This window comes from Hyperoodon ampullatus (assembly GCF_949752795.1).
Source record: "Hyperoodon ampullatus genome assembly, chromosome: 7".
Taxonomy (NCBI): Eukaryota; Metazoa; Chordata; class Mammalia; order Artiodactyla; family Ziphiidae; genus Hyperoodon; species Hyperoodon ampullatus.
The window spans coordinates 10,194,615-10,214,237 of record NC_136920.1 but is presented as its reverse complement, the minus strand read 5'-3'; the positions used below and the strand labels follow the sequence as shown (position 1 = coordinate 10,214,237).

At 43.5% G+C, this 19,623-nt stretch overlaps 1 protein-coding gene across 1 annotated transcript; it reads right to left on the bottom strand.

Moving 5' to 3' along the window:
* Nucleotides 1-261: 261 nt before the first annotated feature.
* Nucleotides 262-16,984, bottom strand: MAJIN (membrane anchored junction protein; the record flags this gene model as incomplete). The annotated part of the gene is given in 11 exon segments (XM_079707728.1): nt 262-316; nt 318-362; nt 2,997-3,114; nt 4,246-4,318; nt 8,342-8,405; nt 9,785-9,876; nt 10,180-10,211; nt 11,316-11,441; nt 11,621-11,696; nt 14,715-14,760; nt 16,884-16,984. Coding segments are annotated over 11 exon segments (828 nt in total).
* Nucleotides 16,985-19,623: the final 2,639 nt, after the last annotated feature.

Sequence of the window (19,623 nt, the reverse complement as noted above, 5' to 3'; positions counted from 1 at the left end):
AAACCTTTGCCTCCCTCCATCTGCCCCATCTATCTGCCCGCAGGACCCTTATCTGCAGTCCTCAGGCCCTCCCAGGGCTCTTCCTGCCTCAGTGAGCTCACCAGTTCCAAGGCCCAGGAGCTGAGTGGCTTGTTGAGTGGCTCCTCTGGCCTCCTGCTGGTCTCCAGGCGGTGCTGGCTCTCCGGGTTTTTATTTGCCATCATTCTGGAGCCACGCCTTCTTGGAGATCGGCTTTCAGGCCTGCCTTCTCTGCCTGAAGCCTCACAGCAAAATCACCTGGGAGATCCTGCTCTTCTCTGAGGTGTGGTCCTCTAGGGCGGTTTCTGCTTCCCCTATGTCCAAAAGCTGCTGGTGGCCCAGGGCTCGGAAGTGAGGTGTAGAGAAAAGCCCAGGAGCTGGTGGAGTAGGCAGCGTGTGTGCAGTTGGGGAGGGAGGGCTCTCACTGGGCTGAGTTGTGGCCACCTGGGTTCTCTTCTTTGCTATGTGACCTTGGGCAGGACACTTCTGTTTAGGGCCTTGCCAGCCCATCCTTAAAACTATTAAACCCAGCCCTGCCTGTCTCTTTTACCCACTGCAAAGGAAAGGGTGGAGAGGATATTCTTATGGACAACGGAAATGCTATCAGTGGGGGGTCTCCTGAGAGATGCCTGGTGGCAGAGCCAGGGAGAGTCAGGGGGCTGGTTCTAAGTCCGTTTCAGAGCTTCACTTTCACCGTCAAGTGGATGACTTCTCACCCTGGGGGTCAGCTACAGGGGGAGGCTTCCCCTAGTTTCTGGACTAACAGGGACCTGACTCCTGGAAGTGCCTGAAGCTATCAACCCCAGCAAATCGATCCTTTAGTCCAGCCCTGGCTCTGGTTTTACAGGTGAGGCAACTAAGGCTCAAGAGAAGGAAAGTTACTAAAGGTCACACAGCTAGTTCATGTCAGGGCTGTTCTGGAACCCAGATCTCCTGCTATTCATGCCTGGTGCTAAATTACACTTGGGGCAAGAATGTGGCAAGTTAGAAAAAGACCCCTAGTCAGCAGGAGCCACAGGGGCTGGGGCAGGGTAGTGACCAGAAGGAAGCCTGTGGTGGTTCTGTCCCCACACACCCCAGGGCTACTGGCTCAATGACCTGCTCCGAGAGGCAGACGCAGCCACAGACTGCCAGAGCTGGAAGGCACTGAGAGCTCCTCAGATCCTACCCTTTCATTTTCCAGATGAGAAAAATAAGAACCAGAAAGGAAAGTGACTTTGCCAAGCCTTCATTATAAGCTTGTAAGTCAGAATGGCGCTCAGATCTCCAGATTCTGGAGCTGTGCCTTTGAACAGCTTTGTAAAGTGGGCTGTGTTTGGGACAGCAGGGCAAAGGCTGTAAACACAACTTGTCCCTAGTCCTCCAGTCCTCACGCACGGCGACTTCCCCTTTGGCCCTCCTCCCCTCAGGTCCCAGACCCTTCAGCAGCCCACCTCTTCTCTCCTCCCCAGCCAAGGGAAAGGCGTCAGAACAAGGGGTCTCTGAGGGACTTGAGCAGTCCAGCCCCAGCATTCCCACCCACCGAGAGTAACTTCCAGCATCTGACAGACAATCAGCTCTGTTTAAAGACTAGGGTTGACAAAGGCTTGTTACCTTACAAGGTGGCCCATTCTAATACTGGACATCTCTATGGTTACAAAATGATTCCTTTGGCCCTAACCTACACTGACTTCCAGTTGATCCAATAAACTAATCTGCATTACTGTCAAAAGCCAAAGGGGTAGCTAGGTGAGAAGCATTTACCCACTAAGAGACTGCACTTTGGGGCCAAACTGGGTGAACTGAGGAGACATGATTTCTTGAGGGTCAGCAGGGCTCAGGACATTGAGTCTTGCAAAACTCCATTCTCTAACCTGGCCAGGGGAGTTTAAGGTTTGAGGTCAGGTACGGACCCCACCTACCCAAACTGTTCTGTCAACAACAACCAGGGAGACCCAGGGGAGGTTTCAGGCATTGTTTCCCTGTATCTTGAGGAAAGAGTTGGCTCTCTCGCGCTCTCTCTCTACTCCACTAAAATTCAGTCAATAACTCTTCATAAATAATGTATTTTCATTAGAAATCTAAGTGCTGCAGATGGAAGACCTAACTGGCTCATAGGGCAGTAAAATTCTCAGACTAGAGCATTTTAGAAAGTTATATTCTTAGTGTTTTAAATTGGGGAAGGACATTCCATTGTAAAGGACAAACCCACAAGAGGACTCAGGGAGTTTGGGGCTCTCATTCCCCAGGACTGGAATGTCATAAGCAGGGAGTGGAGTGGGAGGAGTCGCTGCAAGAGATAAAGCTCTTCCCACCGCTGCATTTAGGAGGCTCACTGGCTGCTCCTTCTGAAGAAATACCGAAACGGGAAGAGAGAGCTGCAGGAAGAAGAGCAGAGCAGGTTGAGACTCTAGAGGTCCACTTCCCTTCTCCCAGGTCCCATTAGGGCTCCATTATTAGCTAGGGCATTTTTGCTCTGAGACCACTGAATGGAAATTCAAGTCTGAAACAGCATTTGACAAGGTACCCAAGTTAGAGTATACTCGGGAGGTGGAAATAAAGAAGAACAATTGCAATGGTATGGCTGAGCTCTAGATAGATAAAGGGATTTGCTAACTGTACTCTGCAAAAAGGACTCTGAAGACAGCCTAGATTCAGAGGGGAGAATGGAAAAATTTTGGTAACGAAGTCATCTGAATAACCCAAGCACGATCAGAATAGTTTCTGTCCAAGCAGCATTTGTGGAATCAGGTCCAATGCTGGGCACATTGGGGTGAGGTAGATTGTGTAAAAATGAACAAGACACAGTCTTTGTTAAATTCACAGTTAGGGCCCTAATGCTCACTTCATTTCCATCATCTATCCCGCACAAAATAGAGATTATGCAGGTAATCTGCTTTCTTTTGTATTCTAATTTCCCTGAGAGACTCAGTGGGGCAGGCTCTGGAGCTAGACTGCCCTGGGTCTCAGTTTGATGGCAGGAGAGAAGTCTATCCTACCTTAGAAACCCAAAGAAGCCACTGGTTCCCAGCTCCGTGCGTCCTTCAGGAGGAGGTGGATTGTTTTGCTGCAACGGTGGGATAATCTCCCCTGCTCGGCTGCCCCCCAACTTAGAATCTGCAAGGAAAACACTCAGGCAGGGAAAAGGTGTCAGTCCTCAGCTACTTTTTGGTGAGCAGGAGAAGGCAGGACACCGAGCATGAGCCCAGGGCAGCCTCAAACCAGGATTATTCGAAGCCAGGTGAATTGCTGGTTCTGACCTTCCCAATTTCATCTCAGCTCAGTAAGGTGCTATTCTGACCTTGGAGTATTTTCAAAGTCAGGACCCTGAGATTTTTTTTTTTAAAATAAATTTATTTATTTATTTTTGGCTGCGTTGGGTCTTCGTTGCTGCGTGGGCTTTTCTCCAGTTGCGGTGTGCATGCTTCTCTTGTTGCGGAGCACGGGCTCTAGGCTCGTGGGCTTCAGTAGTTGTGGCTCGCGGGCCCTAGAGCACAGGCTTAGTAGTTGTGGCCCACGGGCTTAGGTGCTCTGTGGCATGTGGGATCTTCCTGGACCAGGGCTTGAACCCGTGTCCCCTGCATTGGCAGGCGGACTCTTAACCACTGCGCCACCAGGGAAGCCCTGCCCCTGAGATTTTTACACTGCTCAAATCCTAGACACCTACCATGGCTGGTGTGTCTACACATGGAATGACAACTTACTGAAGAACTCACTTGCTCACAGGACTGCATCTGTGATAACTGCATCCATACCGAATCCTCATGCTGACTGAAAGATCAGCAAGTTGAAAGGGCGATACCTCAACATGCATTCCCAGCCCTTGCCAAGCATCCACCTGCACCTTCAATATTAACACTAGTGCCTCAAAGGGAAGAGGAGGAGAGACAGCTTCCCAGAGATTGTTCTCTAGGATAGAAAAGTGAAACATACCCCTCCCAACTTTTCTGTAAAACTTATCACACAATATGGAAATGTTCTGAAACTGGGAGCATCAGTTTCGCTATCAGAAGCACAAGAAGGACATGCGTTGCCTCCTTCACTCCTTCTGGGAACTGCGGGGGCTTCTCTTACTCAAGAGCCTGCCCCCAGACTGGAGGACAGCCAACAAGCACCTCCACGGGAGCGAGGCACATCACCCACTGAGCGTGTCCAGACTCAGAGCTCTGTGCTGCTCTGCTCATCAGACGACTAAAGAGGACAGGATGATTATCAGAGGAGAATACATATGAATTTCCCAGAACTTACCCTGGTCCTGAACATCAGTGATATCAAATGCTGGGGTCTCCTGCCATTCCTGCTGGGTTTTTCTTTCTCTGTTCTGATAAAAAGACCAAGAAAAGTCTTAAACTTTACTCCTTTACAGCTTGGGGGTCTGAATGCTATTTGCTGGTAAGGTGATACCACATCAGGGCTGGGGCCTGCCTTCTGACTGCCCAGGCAGGTTCTATTTTTCCTTCTATAGGACTGTCCTTTTCTCATATCGGCTTCCCAAACACTGTCTCTCTAAAATCATAACATCTAAGAGCCAAGAACAAACCAAGCTGGGTATACCTTATCATTCCATGTTTCTGAGTGCCAACTATTGCCAAGGACAGAATATTGAGGTTTCAGAAATCAGGAGGACCTTTACTTTACCTTGGAGAAAAGTATAATCTATGTGGTAAAACTGACGTATAAACTAAATATTTTAAGTCAGTGTGATAAGACTACTCCATCAGTCTATATAGAGTGTCGTGGTTACTGAGGAGGACATGAATAGAGTGGGTAGTGGTTAGTCAAGGAAAACTTCACAGGGAAAGTGTGATTTAAATGGGGCCTTGGTGGATGGCATCAAGGGGTCAGAGACAGCAGGGCATTCCAGAAAGGGACATGATGTACAAGGGCACATTGCCGTTAACATGTAAATATGATCAACATGGCTAGAGCCAGGGCAGCAGAAACATGACTACGGCATAAGCAATCTTATTATTTCTGTCTACTGCTCTATAGACAGACCTTCCTTTGTACTTTGAAGGGGACATCCTACAACCTGGTTCCAAGCCTATAATATACTAGGAGACACCCTGGTAGCCAGAAACATGGTTGATATATTTTCTTTGAGAATCTCTGCCAACTGGCCACTTCCCTCACCCAGGCACAACCTGAGGGCTTGACTGCCCAGCAGTGCTGGGGAGTTAGTTCCTTGAGCCATTTTGCTGGTGAAGAATTCTCTCTCTCTCTTTTTGCTTTTGCCACGCCACGCGGCATGCAGGATCTTAGTTCCCCAACAAGGGACTGAACCCATGCCCGCTGAAGTGGAAGCACAGGTTCTCAACCACTAGACCGCCAGGGAAGTCCCGCTGGTGAAGAATTCTATAGCAAGGGTGTATCTAGGAGGCAGAGGCACAGCAATCCCAGGAAAGTTAGGACAGATCCCCCATCCTAAGCATAAGCTGACATTTCTGTTAAGCTATTCCACAAACCCCTCAAATCCCAGACCACATAGGCAGCCACCTAAATCATACTCCTATAAAAGTGAAAGGTAACTCTGGGGAGGAAGAAGACTACCTCTTAACTCGTCCAGACAGGGTGGAGATGAAACTTAGAGGGCCCAGATTGATTTCTAGCTTGAGGGAATGATTCTCACCAACTTACTATGGTAAGGTATGGAAACTATGGTTTGGGGTTTAAATACTGCTGCATTGGCCCTAATGGAAGCATCTACTAAGGTTGGTAGTGGGGACCAGAAGGGCAAAGGCCCTGGGGCAGAGGTATAGCCTACCTCTGAACCAGGGGAAATTTCCCTCATAAGGCAGCCTTTGTGCTCTCCTGAAATCTTGATAGAGGTTTCCTCAGGCAAATGCTGTTAAGAGAGGAAAACCATTATAGCCTGAATTAAGACTGAGGGTACCATCTAGGACATCCAACAACACATAATACCCTGAAAACATGATGCAGGGTTGTCCGCTGCATGTTCAGGGTCAGATCTGCTGAGAAGTGCAGTTCAAGCAGAGGCTTGAAAAGAAAGCTACGTGCACGGCAGTCCGTTTCACTTCTGGTCCATTCATCTGCTCTCTCGCATTTTTTATCTTTTTAAAGTCTGGATCTCTAGATCTGGGAGCTAAAGTAACAAAGGGAATGAGTCTGTCCTTCCGTCCCATTCTCCTCAAAACACCTCTTATGAACAGAGGCCTTACTCAGGCACAGGCTGTGTTCTTCTAAGCTTTCCCTGCACAGGCTCACTATGTGTACAGACGTGCACAATCCACACTGACTGTGTTTCTACACCTTAACTTCCCCCAAAGGGAAGAGAAGATAGTAGGCATTGGACCATAGGAGTAAATTTAATTCTTCCAGCTCAAGTGACTTACACTAAGAGTCCCTGTGATCACTTTAATTTAGGAGAAGTCTGCTCTCTGGAAACAGGGTCTACAATGGAGACTGCTTGGGCTTTGAGTCAAAATCAATAAACATGTTCCTTTTTTTTTTTTTGCTCAGAGTTTTTTCTAAACCCAGTATCAGGTTGAAAAGGTAATTATGTTGAGTAAGAAACTGTGGGTTCTTAAGGGAGATGATGTGTCAAGCTAAGAATAGGAAGGTACAAAGGGTAGAGAGTGAGGGAAATGTTCCTTTAACAGTAATTATCTTGGTTGTATAAAGTGTCTTTGTTCTCCAGAGCTTCATGTACTCTTCTTGTACTTTCTAATTTCTTCTTCTTCCCTCTCTAAAGGATGAGAGTATAGAAGAGGGAAACCATCTATTTAAATCACTCCATGGGCCAGCTGGCCATGGGCACAACCGGGCTCTGTACCCTGCCCCCGCCCACAGAGGCAGAGGTCTTCATCTTTAAGGGTTCACTCTATTCCAACTAAATGCTAAGCTCCTGGAAAAAAACTAGGTTTTATATGTTTGGGTGCATCCCAGCACCTAACACAATGCCTTGTTAACAGGAGACAGAATTGTTTAGAAATGAAAATCACTTCACTTTTCTACTTTAACATGTTTTAGGGAATTCCTGTGATCTTGAAGGTGGCTTTAAAGCCTTTTAGGATCCAGCCCGTGCTGACCTCTCCAGTGACATTTCTCAGCACTGTACTCTAAGCGCCAGGTGCATTGGCTTCCAGTCACCAAAAGCACTGTACTCTTTCCTCTTAGCCTTAGTTCTTTGAGCTACTCTGAGCTACTCTGGGAACTCTCTTTCACACCACTTGGTCTGAATGAGGTTCTCCTTTGGGGTCCCTTTGTACCCTGTGCTTCCTTTATTCCTGCACGTAGCACATTTATCAGTAATGTCTACCCAGCTTTACACTTTTGGCATTTTTCGGGGAGAGTGTGTGTGATAGCTCTAGTACTTGGCACATAGGAGTCACTCAATAAGTGTTTGTGGAATGAATGCATATGTAAATGTTTGTTCGATAACTGATCATGTTATAGATCCTGAGAAGGTGAGGGAGGTGAGTTGGGAATGTTTGGATACCTAAGGTCAGAGCTGCTTTGGAGCGATGGCAGAGAAGTAAGAAAAGTCACAAATAACAGCTATTTCAAGAAAAAGGGCACTAGTTTAGAGACTACTATGGAAAAGGAGTCCTGAAATGGAGGAGTAGCAGATGTATGAATATCTAAATGGAGAGCAGACCTCACAAAATGAAATGAAATATTATTAGGGCCGGACCATCACTGCTCTAAATGAAGTTTTCTCTTACCAGTATCCTGTGCTGATATATACCTATTTTGTCTGTAAAAACTAGATGTTCCCATACAGATGAACTGGTTTGCTGGGCAGAAACAGAGACACAGATGAAGAGAACAAACGTATGGACACCAAGGGGGGAAAGTGGTGGTGGGGGGTTGGTGGGATGAACTGGGAGATTGGGATTGGCATATATACACTAATATGTATAAAATAGATAACTAATAAGAACCTGCTGTATAAAAAATAAATAAAATAAAATTCAAAATTTCAAAAAAAAAACAAAAACAAAAAACTAGATGTTCCTCGACTCAGAGTCTAGTGCAGATGAAGGCAAAAAGTTTTCTAAAAAAAATTCTAAACTGGATCCTACCTCAATTCAACAGATCTATTTTCTTTTTCAACTGCAGAGTATAAGAAAGCAGCTTTTTAAGCTAAGAGAAGACCTTTTAACAAAAGGATTCATCAATGTGTGTATTATGCAGCTACATTTAGGACAGGTTGTGGCGAGGGTGGAATGGTTGAAAGTTGTTCTGCAGATGGTGAAACGTGAGAATGAGTCCAGTTGAATTCAGTCTGTACTAAGGATCAAGATGTGCTGGTAACAGGAATCCTGACTTGTAATTGAGCAGAAAGAGCCAAGAGTCTGGAAGTCTCCATTTTGGTGCTTACCCTCCTGGTTTCCATAGGGGCCTTCTTTTTGCTGAGCCCTTGGCTGGAAGTCCCCTTCTTGGGCCTGAGGTGGGAGAAAAAAGCCCAGGAAGTGTTACTGGCAGCAGCAACATCACCACATTCAAGCAAATGTGGCCCAAATGAATATTTCAGCAGGTTGGCTATTTTTATGCCACTCCTGGCCTGCAGAATAAATCGTGTGGCCAAACTGTCTTTGGGTGCTGCTTTAATTCACAGTAGAATCACAATTTGAGACATTTTGGGATCTAGGGGTTGAGAAAGGGAAAATCTGATTGACAGCAGGTATCAGATTTTGAAATACTTGGTTGTACATCAAAACACAGAGAAAGGGAAGATGTGAGGCCTCATCTCCATGGATAATTCAGTCGAATGGAACTGACCAAAGCTTCATACCTCCAAGTACCCTCACATCCCACCTGGCTGGGAAGGGAATTTCCTAACTCTTCACTGATGTGTGCACTTGGAGGGTGTAGGGGTCAGCTCCTTCATGGTCTACCCTCACTGCTCCTGTATGTCTTGGGGCCCACACAGTACCAGGAAAAGAACAGCTGCTTTCTGTGAACCTGGGCTGAAAGCACTTTGGGCTGGGAGCAAACCACACCTTGGATTATTCCAGCATCCCTCTCTGGGTGCTAACGTGAACAACTGAATTGTCTTACTGACTCATTCTGTCCCTGACAGAGAATCAAAAGAAGAAAATAAGTAGCCTCTACAACAGCAACTTCAACATGTTAACGGTTGTGCTCAACACTCTCCCTAATTCGCAGCACCTCACCCAGTAATTGATGCATATCCTGTTGCAGACGTTTATGTTTCAGCCTGTACTACCTCTTAAGGTAGAGTTCCAAAAGCTTACTGCTATCTGGGTAAAATAAGATTATATTTTATTCACTCTCACTCTTTTGAGAAACCCTCAAAAGAGGGTTTCTCTATGTTCTTGGATAATATTTTGGGACTTCATATCTTGTGCCTTTTGTGTTTTCCTATAGTACGACCATAGTAAGTACTCAATGAATATTTGTTGGATTCAATTGTACAGATATGTTTACATTTCCTCTCAGTCTTCATCTTTTTTTTCTGGCTGTGCCAGGTGGCTTGTGGGATCTTAGTTCCCCAGCCAGGGATCGAACCCGTGTCCCCTGCAGTGGAAGTTCAGTCTTAATCACTGGACTGCTAGGGAATTCCCTCAGTCTTCATCTTGATGAACAGAAGAATTCTACTTTGCTGAGGAAGGGACCGTGGTCCAATTACACTGCAAACATCAACTTGCTTCCTTCTCTTAGTCCACCCACTAGAATAGGCAGGTATGAATGAAGCCCTGAGACAGAGAGTGACACGCCCAAGGACAAGATCAACCAGCAGCAACAGCTGGCAAAGCCTAACTAGGATGCAGGATTTAGCCCCTCTGCCAAAACCACTGACCTGTCCAGCCCTGGCCTGGTTGGGGAGCTGGGCACTTCTGCGTGTTTTCGTTTCCTCATCATGGCTCCTTCTGCTTTCCTCTCTGCCAGGACCTTTAGAGAGGAACCACATTTCCTGTGACTCTTCCTTTTCCAGAGTTGCTCACATGAGGGCACAGTAAAGAGAACTCCCCATCTTTAAATTGCCAAAGGCAACTTTTAACACCAGCTTTGCAAGTAAGGATAGACATAGTCTCAGAAATCTAGCCAAGGGGAAAAAGAATGTCTCATGTATACAATTCTGATTGGACTTGGGCAACAACCAAGGGGCATAAAAGACGAGACAAGAGCAGGACTTTTGGGACAAGAGAAGGCAATAAAGGCAATTTTCATTTCTTACAGAAGAGGCAAACTTACCAACCCAAGAGGACTGCTGTTTTTTGGTTCTCCTGCAACAGAAAATTTGAATCATAATGCATCAAGACTTTCTGACTATCATTGACGTCTTAGAACTGGTCCTAGACAAAACTTTGGTGCGTGCCCTCTTCCCTACCGCCCAGTACCACTTTTCCTACAAATACTGTGTCCTCAAACTTTCTTCCTCCCTTATTTTATTTTATTTATTTATTTATTTATTTTTGCAGTACGCGGGCCTCTCACTGTTGTGGCCTCTCCCGTTGCGGAGCACAGGCTCCGGACGCGCAGGCTCCGGACGCGCAGGCTCCGGATGCGCAGGCTCAGCGGCCATGGCTCACGGGCCCAGCTGCTCCGTGGCATGTGGGATCTTCCTGGACCTGGGCACGAACCCATGTCCCCTGCATTGGCAGGCGGACTCTCAACCACTGCGCCACCAGGGAAGCCCTTCCTCCCTTATTTTAGAACTACTGTCATCTACAAGCTAAAAATAGTTTGATTCGTACTATATTCTAACTATATGTCACTTAAAAGGGGATGATCCCTATTATGAAAGAAAAAAAGTGGAACTTTCAGCAGCAGTGACAAATGAATTGAGGAGATATTTTGAGGTAAGGCCTTTGTACCTTTTTTCAAATCAAACTGGCAGGTGTCTCCTTATCCCTCTATTTGTAAAAATAGCAGTGGCCCCCAGAGATTAAAAATTGGGAGATATCTTTAAGACACTACTAAGGTGAAAGTCATTAAATACTCTAAAATGGAGGAATTATTTATATAATAAGTGTTTTTCATTGAGTGATTATTCTAAGTCACACTGTACTTTCCACCTTCCAGTATTTATACATTTAATCTTTTTAACAACTCAATGAGATAGGTACTATTATTATTTTTCACCATTTCACAAAGGTGGCATAGAAAGACTGAGTAATTTATCTAAGGTCACAGAGCTATTAAGTGGCAAAGCCACCAAGATTTGAAGCAGGCAGTCTAGTTTGGAGCACATGCTCCTGACTTCTGCAATGTCAGTGTTGGCATCCAATCTGCCTGTTTCACCATATTCAGCTTGCACTGCTAACCCATGGATGTTCAACCTTCCCTTTTTTCTTCTCCACCACCTACACTTCTATCATTCTACTTACCAGCTGACAGGTTTTCATGAAGCCATTTCTTCTCCACGTACAGAGTGAAAACAAATGGATAAGGGACCAAGGCAACCTCTCCGTGTTTGAATTTCAGGTGGGACACTCTCTCCCATTTGCTTTTATCTGGGAAATGTGCTAAGGAGTGAGGAAAGAAGCCAGTACGAATCCCTGAGTACTATTTTAGGGAAAAGACTCCCTCTGGTTTCCCTGACCTACCCTCCAAACTGCCTATGGGTTTGCTGCTTCCATTTGAATCTACAGTGTGAATTGTAGTTCATTTCCACCCAGTAAAGAAAGGATACAGGGAAATACATTGAAGTGTTCTGTAGCAAACGGCTGCAGATTATCCAGGTTTCCCAAGACCACACGAATAGAATCCTGAAAAAAAAAAATTGAAATGACTTTAATACTGTCTAATCTCAGCCAATCTATCAATTTATCCTTATCACTGCTCTTCACATACTCTATACACTTTTAAAGTTGAACTATTTGCTGTTCCCTGAATATGCCTTCTGCTTCTCTATTTCCATGCTCTTGCCTGAAATACCCTTTCAACCCATCAGTATATGACCAAATTCGACCTATCCTTTTATGATACAGTTCAAAAGCCATCTCCTCCAGAAAGTTTTCCCTGATTTCCTGAGTTTTATTAACTATTAGTCTCAAATTTCACAGTACTTAGCCTTGGGCCTTTACTATATTCCATGTACTTCTTTTTTTTTTTTTTTTGTCATGCCCCGTGGCTTGCAGGACCTTAGTTCCTTGATTAGGGAGTGAACCCTGGCCCCGGCAGTGAAAGGGCTGAGTCCTAACCACTGGACTGCCAGGGAATTCCCTCCATGTACATATGTTTATTTTCCTTACTGAGAAATCTTCTTGAAGTAAAATATACACCTGATTTATCTTAGCATCCCTTCTATGGTGTCTACCATTAGTGGATGAAGCATAACAGGTCCTCAACAAATATATACTGGATTAGTGAATAATACTGGTATTTATTTACATATACTTATTTTGCTTTTGCTTAAATCAAATCTTTTCTTCTCTCTTTAAATCTGAATTGATTAGTCTCTAATTAACCTATGCTTATTAGTATACACTAATTAAACAATTGGTATCATGAAAAGACTACTAAATTTCTATGGGAAAAAAAATCTGAATTTCAGTCTCAGTTTGTTTTTTGTTTTTTGTTGTTGTTGTTGTTGTTGTTGTTTTTGCGGTACGCGGGCCTCTCACTGTTGTGGCCCCTCCCGTTGCGGAGCACAGGCTCCGGATGCGCAGGCTCAGCGGCCATGGCTCACGGGCCCAGCCACTCCGCAACATGTGGGATCCTCCCAGACCAGGGCACGAACCTGTGTCCCCTGCATCGGCAGGCGGACTCTCAACCACTGCACCACCAGGGAAGCCCTCAGTCTCAGTTTTGTCATTTCATCTCTCTAAGCCTCATTTTCCTCATATTTGGGCTCACAGAAAACGGAAACTGGGTCATGTTCATCTTTGTATGATCTCTATTAGCATAGTATCTAGCTTATAATTTTAATAGCTAGTATTTATTGAGTAATCACTATGGCAAATATTTTTGATTTTATACATATTAATGAATTTAACACTCATAAAACCCTATAAGATAAACACTTCTATTATCCCCATTTTACCCATAAGGAAACTAAGACAAAGAGGTAAAATGACTCATGGAAGGCTACACAGGTAGTAATGATGGAGTTAAGATATGAACCCAGGCAGTGGGGCTCCAGAGCTTACACTCCTAACCATTAGACTAAACTGCCTATCAATAAATGTTTTCGAAATGAGTGAAAAAGGATGATAACATCTGCTTCAGAACTAATGAGAGTAAGAAAAAGAGCATATAAAAAGCACTTCAGGGGCTTCCCTGGTGGCGCAGTGGTTGAGAGTCCGCCTGCCGATGCAGGGGACACGGGTTCGTGCCCCGGTCCGGGAGGATCCCACATGCCACGGAGCGGCTGGGCCCATGAGCCATGGCCGCTGAGCCTGCGCATCCGGAGCCTGTGCTCTGCAATGAGAGAGGCCACAACAGTGAGAGGCCCCCGTACCGCAAAACAAACAAACAAACAAACAAAAGCATTTCAAAAACTTTAAATATGATTATAAATGGACGTAAGTGCTCTCTAGCTACTCTTAGTTGAACTACTGTGTGGCAGGCATTGCATACATCTATTTCTAATCCTCACCACAACCTTGAAAACTGGTATTATTTATCAATCTCACTGACAGGTAAGGAAACAGACTCAGAGAAGGAAGACAAATTTCCCAAAGTCACACTGTGAAGGCAGAACTAGAGTTCAAATACAGGTTTCACCGGCTCTAAAGTCTAAGCTCTCTCCACTCTACTACACCGCCTTGAGCTTTTCTCTGCCCATATTAAGTGAAGCAAAGTGAAATAAATTCTGCTCTACTCATAATTAAAATAAGCAGAAAACTGTCATGGTCCTATATTAAAATAATTGTTATTTATAATGATGCCTCTGAAGTCCTCAAAGATCCTAATGTATCTTACAACACACAGCTGAAGAGCCACAGGTACCTTTAAGACTTTGGTTTCACAGAGTTTTATGTTTGTGTATGTAATTATATTCAAATTCTTTGAAATGTGGCAACATATGTCTTCATAAATCACAACAATCATAGATCACTCGGTTGTCAAGTTAGAAGAGAATACGTTAGTTTAATACTCTCATTTTATGAATGAGGCAATTAAGACCCAGAGAGATAAATGATTTGCCAAGGCTCACACAGCTAATTAGTGGTTCAGCCAGGACTGGAATCCAGGGCCATCCCCCAGAACTCTAATTTCTTTTCCAATGCTTTCACCAATCTGCGAATTTGCCCACCTTCTCTGTCTTCTTCTTGTGGGAGAATCTAAAGCTAGAGGAGCTGGGTAGCAAAGGAATGAAAATGAAGTGGGAATAAAGCAATTGCAAATGTTTCCAATTAAAATGAAGACACAGCAGCCTTGTCTGTGTATTTACAGTTGAGTTTCCTGAACGTCAAGTACTGGGCAGTGGTTGGGATGGTGAGGTTTCCCAGAGCCCTGGAAGGCTGCAGTCCTCCGGAAACTCTCTCTATGCCAGCTGCCACAAAAGAGAGCTGCCCATGGCTGGAAACTCTAGTGGAAATAAAATAACTCTTAGCCTCAAAGGTGCTGACACTTCAACCAGGAGAATTGAGGAAGAGTATAGGCTCTAATTTCCCTGAAAAAACAGTAAAGTTTCTTTGCAGAGGAAATGTGGCAGGGAGAAGCCAAGTAATCAAGTGGAGGTTGTGACTCAGTTTGCAGGAAGTAACTAAAATCTGAATATGGACGCATCCTCAGTTCAAAGAATAACATTCCCAGAAGTTGTCTGCTTCTTTCCCTACCTCTAGCTCCTGGACGATGACTTCCTTGTTTTCTACCTCTTCCCCTCTAGAAGGTAAACAGACAAGAGATAAGTAAGCCAAGAAGGAAAGCTCTGGAGACAACAGACTCTAGTAGAGCACAAATGAAACTTCCATTCAGCTAAGGAAACATAACTAAATAACAATTGTGTGTGCTGACCCAGTGCTCAAGGGAAGAAGTGATCACCTAGGTGGTGTCGTCTGAGAATTGGTACAAGGCTGTACCAAAATATCTTCTCCATTAACCCGCCAAGACCTGAAATTTCCACTGTGAAAGTTAATAATTTGTTAGACCAGTTGTACAAGTGCAGTCTGTGGACCTCGAGGGGTCCTCAAGACCCTTTCAAGGAGCCTCCAAGCGCAAAACTAGTTTCATAATAATATTAAGATGTTATTTGCCTTTTTCACTATGTTAACATTTGTAATCTGTAGTGCAAAATCAATGGTGGGCAAAATTGCTGGTGCCTTAGCACAAATCTAGCCAGTTGCACTAAACTGTACTAGCAGTTGTAGTCATCTTTACCACCACACAGGAAAAAAAAATCCAGTTTCATTTAATATCCTAGAGGAAGCAGTGAAAAATTAATAATTCTATAAATCTCAACCCTTGAATACATGTCTTTTTAATATTATGTGATAAAACAGGAAGTATGCATAAAGCATTTCTGCTGCATACCAGAAGATGATGGTTGTCTTGAGCAAAAGCACCTGTACAACTGTTTAAGTTGCAAACTGAACCACTTGCTTTTTCATGATATTTTACTTGAATGATCAGCTGACAGATAAACTATGATTGTTATTCAGACTTGGGAATGTGACAGACATTTTCTCAAAAATGGACAGTGAGCTTATCAATTTAAGGAAAACAACTGACAGTATTTGTTGTCAAGGATAAATTTTGGGATTTCAAGCAAAATTTTGAATTTTGGAAAACTTCTATCCACCACTGTGGGGTTGACAGCTTCCAAATACTTAGACATTTTTCTGACAAGTTTGGTAGTGATATTAGCAAATATGATTTTTTGATATTATATAATGAAATGTGTTGACATTTGAACAATCTGCATAAGCCAGTGAACCAATATTTTCCAAATGACCAACGAAACACTTCAGGTTACAAAATCAAGTGGCCTCGCTGCACAGCTTGTGGGATCTTAGTTCCCTGACCTGGGATTAGACCTGGCCCTGGCAGGAAAGTGCTGAGTCCTATCCACTCAGGGAATTCTCACTGCTGAGGGTGTGGGTTCAATCTCTAGTCAGGGAACTAAGATCCTGCAAAGCCACATAGCACAGCCAAAAAAGAAAAAAAAAAAAAAGACCATGTCATCTGCAAACAGAGAAGTTTCACTTCTTCCTTTCCAATTTGTATGCATTTTATTTCTTTTTCTTGACTAATTTCTCTGGCTAGAACTCCAGTACTATGTTGAGTAGAGGTGATGAAAGTGAGCATCCTTACCTTGTTCCCGATCTTAAGGAAAAAGTTTAAGTTTTTCACCACTGAGCATGATGTTAGCTGTGGGTTTTTCATATATGGCCTTTATGTTGGGGAAGTTCCCTTCTATTCCTACTTTGAGTATTTTTATCATGAAAGGGTGCTGGATTTGGTCAAATGCCTTTTCTGTGTCAATTGAGATGATCATGTGTTTTTTTTTCTCTTTTTTCTAATAATGTGGTGTATTATGTTGATTGATTTTTGTATGTTGAACTATCCTTGCATTCCTGGGGTAAGTCCTGGGAATATAAACAATGTCAATCTTCTCATTAATTTTTCAAAAATATAGTTATTTTAATAAAATGTTATATTATTTAAAAATTAATAAGTAGTTATTTTAGTTTTTCTGTTTCAATTTTATATGATGAATATTGACAGGTATAACCCTCTTAATCAAACACTTTGGGATCCTCAATTTTAAGAGTGCAAAGGGGTCCTGAGATAAAAAAATTTGAGAACCACTGCCCCAAAGGTATGCCATTGTTAATTTAAAAACTTATGTGAATAATAAATATATAGAACACAAAATACCTGGGAAAGAGTCCTACAAGGCGCTGCTTCAGCCAGTCTCCTGGACTGGGTGAAGGCAGAGAAGGAATGACCTGTGGGAAGGTAGTAACCTGTGTTTGCAAAGACTACCCTCCTGGTTTTAAAATTACCTGATGCTGTTGCCATATCTAATCTTGAATTTATACACATTGGGTCCTGCATGAAGAAACCTCGTCTCTGGAAATGGGTAGGTGAAAGGTTTTAAACTCATTGCTTCTAAACAATAACCTAAAGAAAATAGAAATATTAGAGAATTATATGGTACCTTATGTACAGGAAAGAGAGCCTGCCTAATCTGTAGCATCTCCTCATCAGTATAATGTCCAATTCTCAGTGACACTGCCTATGTCCCAGGCTCAGTTCTGATACTAATTACCTAGACCATTTCCCCACCTGCATGGGGAGGATACATGATATTCTGGGACAATCTCTATATTTGAAGTCAAAAGACCTGAGTTGAAGTTTTGCTGTTTACCTTATGACCTTGTGCAAATTACTTCTCTTCCATGAGACTAATGATACTAACATCTGATGACTAACAGGGTTTTTTTTTTTTTTTTTTTTTTTTTTTGCAGTACGCGGGCCTCATACTGTCGTGGCCTCTCCCGTTGCGGAGCACAGGCTCCGGACGCACAGGCTCAGCGGCCATGGCTCACGGGCCCAGCAGCTCCGCGGCATGTGGGATCTTCCCGGACCAGGGCACGAACCCGTGTCCCCTGCATCGGCAGGCGGACTCTCAACCACTGCGCCACCAGGGAAGCCCCTAACAGGGTTTTTGTTAGGATTAAATCTATCTCCCAAATATCTCTTGAATCTGTTCTTGTCCCTTGCCCCCACTTTCCTTGGAACCTATGTCAAGGTGAAGAGGGCTCAAATCAAATAATGAAACAAAGGATGCACCAATAAGAGGCACAATTGGGAACACCTCTGCTATTAATTTTAGATGAAGTTTAGGAATTAGCACACCTCCCTGCTACAGCCAATGCAGTAAATAAGGATGTATACTAATGTTTTCCAGTGTTGCCAAGGAATGCCTTATCTTCCCTCTCAACTACTCTTCTTCCTCACCACTTGTGAGAGTGCCCTGTGCCATAAGAGTGCCCACTCTTCTCCTAGCACTTACTAGTTTTACTTTTCCTATTCCAGAATCTCTGCTCACTTAAGGTCCTCTCTGCTGGAAACTCAGGAGAGGAAGAAATGGAAAAAGAAGTACGGCATGTCTCTTCTACTCCAAGAGAGCATTTGATATGCACTCAGAAGTAAGAATCAAGCACGCTGTGATTTCCTAAGTCACTAGGACTTTTCTACGCCTCTTTTTATTTGTAGAGATAATAAACCCTGTACTTTCTGTCTCTTCATATAGAAGTTTAAATAATAAACAATGAGAGTAAAATGTCCGGAGTTCCTAGGATCAAATCTACCTATATACAATGCAAGGTATTGATTTCAGAGGCAGCTGAGATGGGGTAGATACAACAAGCACAAAGTAAGAATAATTTGTGTTTTAATCTCAGCTCCATTGTCCCTACCTAGTTTCTCTTGGCCTTGGTTTTCTTGTTGATATTTATACAATAATAACAACTTATTTATACAACAACTAACAACAACAACTTTTTGTAATACCCTATTCTAAGTGCCTTATAAATATATCTCACTTAATCCTCACAAAAAGCCTATGAAATAAGTAGTCTAAATTTGATAGATTAGGAAATTGAGGCACTGAGAGATGAAGTTTCCCATGGCTATGAATGTTGGAATTGGGATTCAAACTGAGGCAGTGTAAATCCAGACTTGATGGCCTTAATCACTTTTCCTGGGGTTATTAGGAAGAAAAAAATGAGATAATGAATATAAAATCATTTTGTAAGTACTAAAATATTATACACACATAAAGGACTATTTTCATTATTCTTTCCTTCATTTCCCTGATTCCATGTCTACTCAGCAGGGAGAACTCTAGTATGGTAGAATCAGAAGATCTATGTGCCCAAAGAATGAAATTTCCCACAATTTCCAAAGCTTAAGTCTGGGGCTGCCAGTAAAGAGATACCCCAGTGTCTGATCTTGGCTGTTTGGGATTAGAATCACAGGAGGCTGGAGCCAGAGCCCGAGACTATTTAGACTAAAACTACAGTCAAAAGTGAAAAGAAATAGTTGGTGCCAACTGCAAAGTTACCAGAGAGGAAATACCGTTCATATCCTGAGAAAAACTTGCAGATTCCCCATGTCCTAGGCATGGCAGGAACCTATGCCAGATTTGATGGTGTTTTTGGTCCTAGATGACTTTACTAAGTAAGCGGGGAGTCCACTTGGTAAAACTTAGGGTGCTGTCACAAAAACTGAGCCCTTAATTATTCAGAGGGTTCTTCAAAAATGCAGTCACCTTTCCCCACAGACTGAGGACTGGGGGCATCAGAGCAAAGGAAATGAAGAACATTTGCTGGAAATGACGATCCAGAGAGGAAACTTCATGTGCTGTGCCACAGCTGGATGGCTGAAAGAAGTAAAAACAACCCTCTTCTAGCTGGGGCCTGTTCCTGTTAATTGCTGGCTGCCTGCTTCAGAAACAAACACCACACACTAATTACCCTATTTGAAAATAAAGATTAGACAGCACAATCCCAAACAACCACATAGTAGTAGTGGTTCAAAGATTTCACAAGGTTATTTTCCAACATGAGTACTGCAGTCATGGTGACACTGTCTCAGGGACTATCATTAAGTTGATGAGATCTTGCAGATGAAGGGTTAGACTCTCAACCAATTTTAGGTGATCATAAAACATGATGCCTTTAAAACAAAAGAAGAGAAGTTATAGGCAATATGGTATAGTGGGAAAGACACAGGATT